The sequence below is a fragment of the Octopus bimaculoides genome, chromosome 5 (assembly GCF_001194135.2).
Source record: "Octopus bimaculoides isolate UCB-OBI-ISO-001 chromosome 5, ASM119413v2, whole genome shotgun sequence".
Classification (NCBI taxonomy): Eukaryota; Metazoa; Mollusca; class Cephalopoda; order Octopoda; family Octopodidae; genus Octopus; species Octopus bimaculoides.
In genome coordinates, this window is record NC_068985.1 from 112,183,141 (window position 1) to 112,185,314 (window position 2,174).

Sequence of the window (2,174 nt, forward strand, 5' to 3'; positions counted from 1 at the left end):
ACACACACACACACACACACACACACACACACATATATATATATATATATATATATATATATAGGAGCACTCCATCAGTTACGACGACGAGGGTCCCAGCTGATTCAATCAACAGAACAGCTTGCTCATGAAATTAACGTGCAAGTGGTTGAGCACTCCATGGGCTCATGTACCCTTAATGCGGTTCTCAGGGAGATTCAGCATGATAAGGCTGGCCCTTTGAAATACAGGTACTACTCCATTTTGCCAGCTGAGTGAACTGGAGCAACATGAAATAAAGTGTCTTACTGAAAGGACACAACGCTTCGCTGGGAATTGAACTCACAATCTTATGACATGAGCTAAATATCCCAACCATTAAGCCATGTGCCTTCATATGAGAAATTATGATAAACACAAGTTAATACCAGTTGATCCTACGTATGTTTCACCATTGTGGTTATTTGGAACAACAGTGTTAGATGTTCAGAGGGCAATTGACAGCTTAACCACAATAGATCATCAAGGGATGATTCCTGATGATCCATTCTGGTCAAGCATCCAATACAGAGGCTGAGAGTAACCAGTGATGACACGTATACAGGAAACAAATGACAAACTTGTGCTTATTGAAATTTTTTTCTACATTTGCTTTCTAAGTCACAGCTAGTAATATTATTGAGTACTGTACTAACCAAACCTCTACAATGGAAGACGATAATTAAAATCAACAGTAGCATTTGTACATCTAACTGAACTCACACACACACACACATATATATATATATATATATATATATATATATATATATAATCATCATTTAACGTCCACTTTCCATGCTGGCATGGGTTGGACGGTTTGACAGGGGAGTTGGGTAGGCAGAAGTCTGCACTCTTTTGGCAGGGTTTTTACGTCTGGATGCCCTTCTAACACCAACCACCTTACAAAGTGGACTATATGTATATATATTTAATTTTTCTATTTGGTTTGAAACTCAGAGTACCAAGGAGTCTGAATCAAACTGTTTTGATCTATACGTGAAACTCCCAATAAATGTGTTGAGTGCCCTTCTTTCATTTGTCCTCGGAAGAAGTAAGGGAGGGAACTCTTCAAGTAAAAGGTCATGAGGGAGAGGCGAGAGGTGGAGAGCGACAGAGAGAAGAGAGGAGGTGAGAGGAAGAGAGAGAGGGAAACCAATGAGTAACATCCACCCCTGCCACTAAAGTGTGGGTGTGGAAGTAGTAGTGGTAGTAGTAGTAGTAGTAGTAGTAGTAGCAACAGCAGTATGGTCAACTCACCTTAATTGGTACAGCAGTGTCCAGCTGTACTGTACTGACTCCACGCCCACTATCAGTGGACGCTGAAGAGTTGCGGTTACTATTTATTGGACTGTCTTTTGTCGTTGTTCTTATGTCCCCGTTGAAGTGGTTATGTTGCAAATTTGGCCAGTCTCCGACATGGTCACTAACCGGTTGGTTATTGACAATCACTCGAGCTTGGATCGGCTGAAAATATAAAAAAAAAACACAGTTTAGATATATTAACACAAACAAGAGTGGGTAGAAGTTTGTGGGTACATATACAACCTCTGTTACAGTAATGGTTAAAGTATAACATTAAGTACTTTAGCATTCAGATTATCCTGTCAAATGTAATGTTATCTCTCTGTCACATTCTAACCTTTCATGACATCACCTCCTTTACTAGCTCCTATCTCGAAGGATCTTTGCCTTGGTGACCCTGCCAGTACTTGTACCACGTAAAAAGCATTCAGTCGACACTATAAAGTGGTTGGTATTTGGAAGGGTGTCCAGTTGTAAAAACCATACCAAAACTGACCTTGCCTGTGCTGGTGCCGCATAAAAAGCACTTAGTCCACTCTGCTGGGTGGTTGGTGTTAGGAAGGGCACCCAGCCGTAAAAAAAAAGCCATGCTAAAAGACACTGAAGCCTGGTCCGGTCTTCTGCCTAACCAGATTCTGTCAAACCATCTGACTCATGCCAACATGGAAGACAGATGATGATGATGTTGAAGAGGAAAATGGTTGGAAGTTTATAAAAGACAATGAAATGTATTTATATTCTTTTCTACTCTAGGCACAAGGCCCGATATTTTTGGGGAGGGGTCTAATCAATTAGATTGGCCCCAGTACAAAACTGGTACTTAGTTTATGAAATGTACATGTTTATATATA

General features: G+C 40.3%; 1 protein-coding gene across 1 annotated transcript in view; it reads right to left on the reverse strand.

The window, feature by feature from the left end:
* The window catches only part of LOC106876855 (caskin-2), a gene marked incomplete at its 3' end in the record, with an annotated part of 405,195 nt that overhangs the window by 17,527 nt on the left and 385,494 nt on the right, over window positions 1-2,174 (reverse strand). The window contains exon 14 of the mRNA XM_052968105.1: window positions 1,279-1,485. Within this exon, the coding sequence (XP_052824065.1) occupies window positions 1,279-1,485 (207 nt within the window). The remainder of the gene's footprint in view (window positions 1-1,278; window positions 1,486-2,174) is intronic.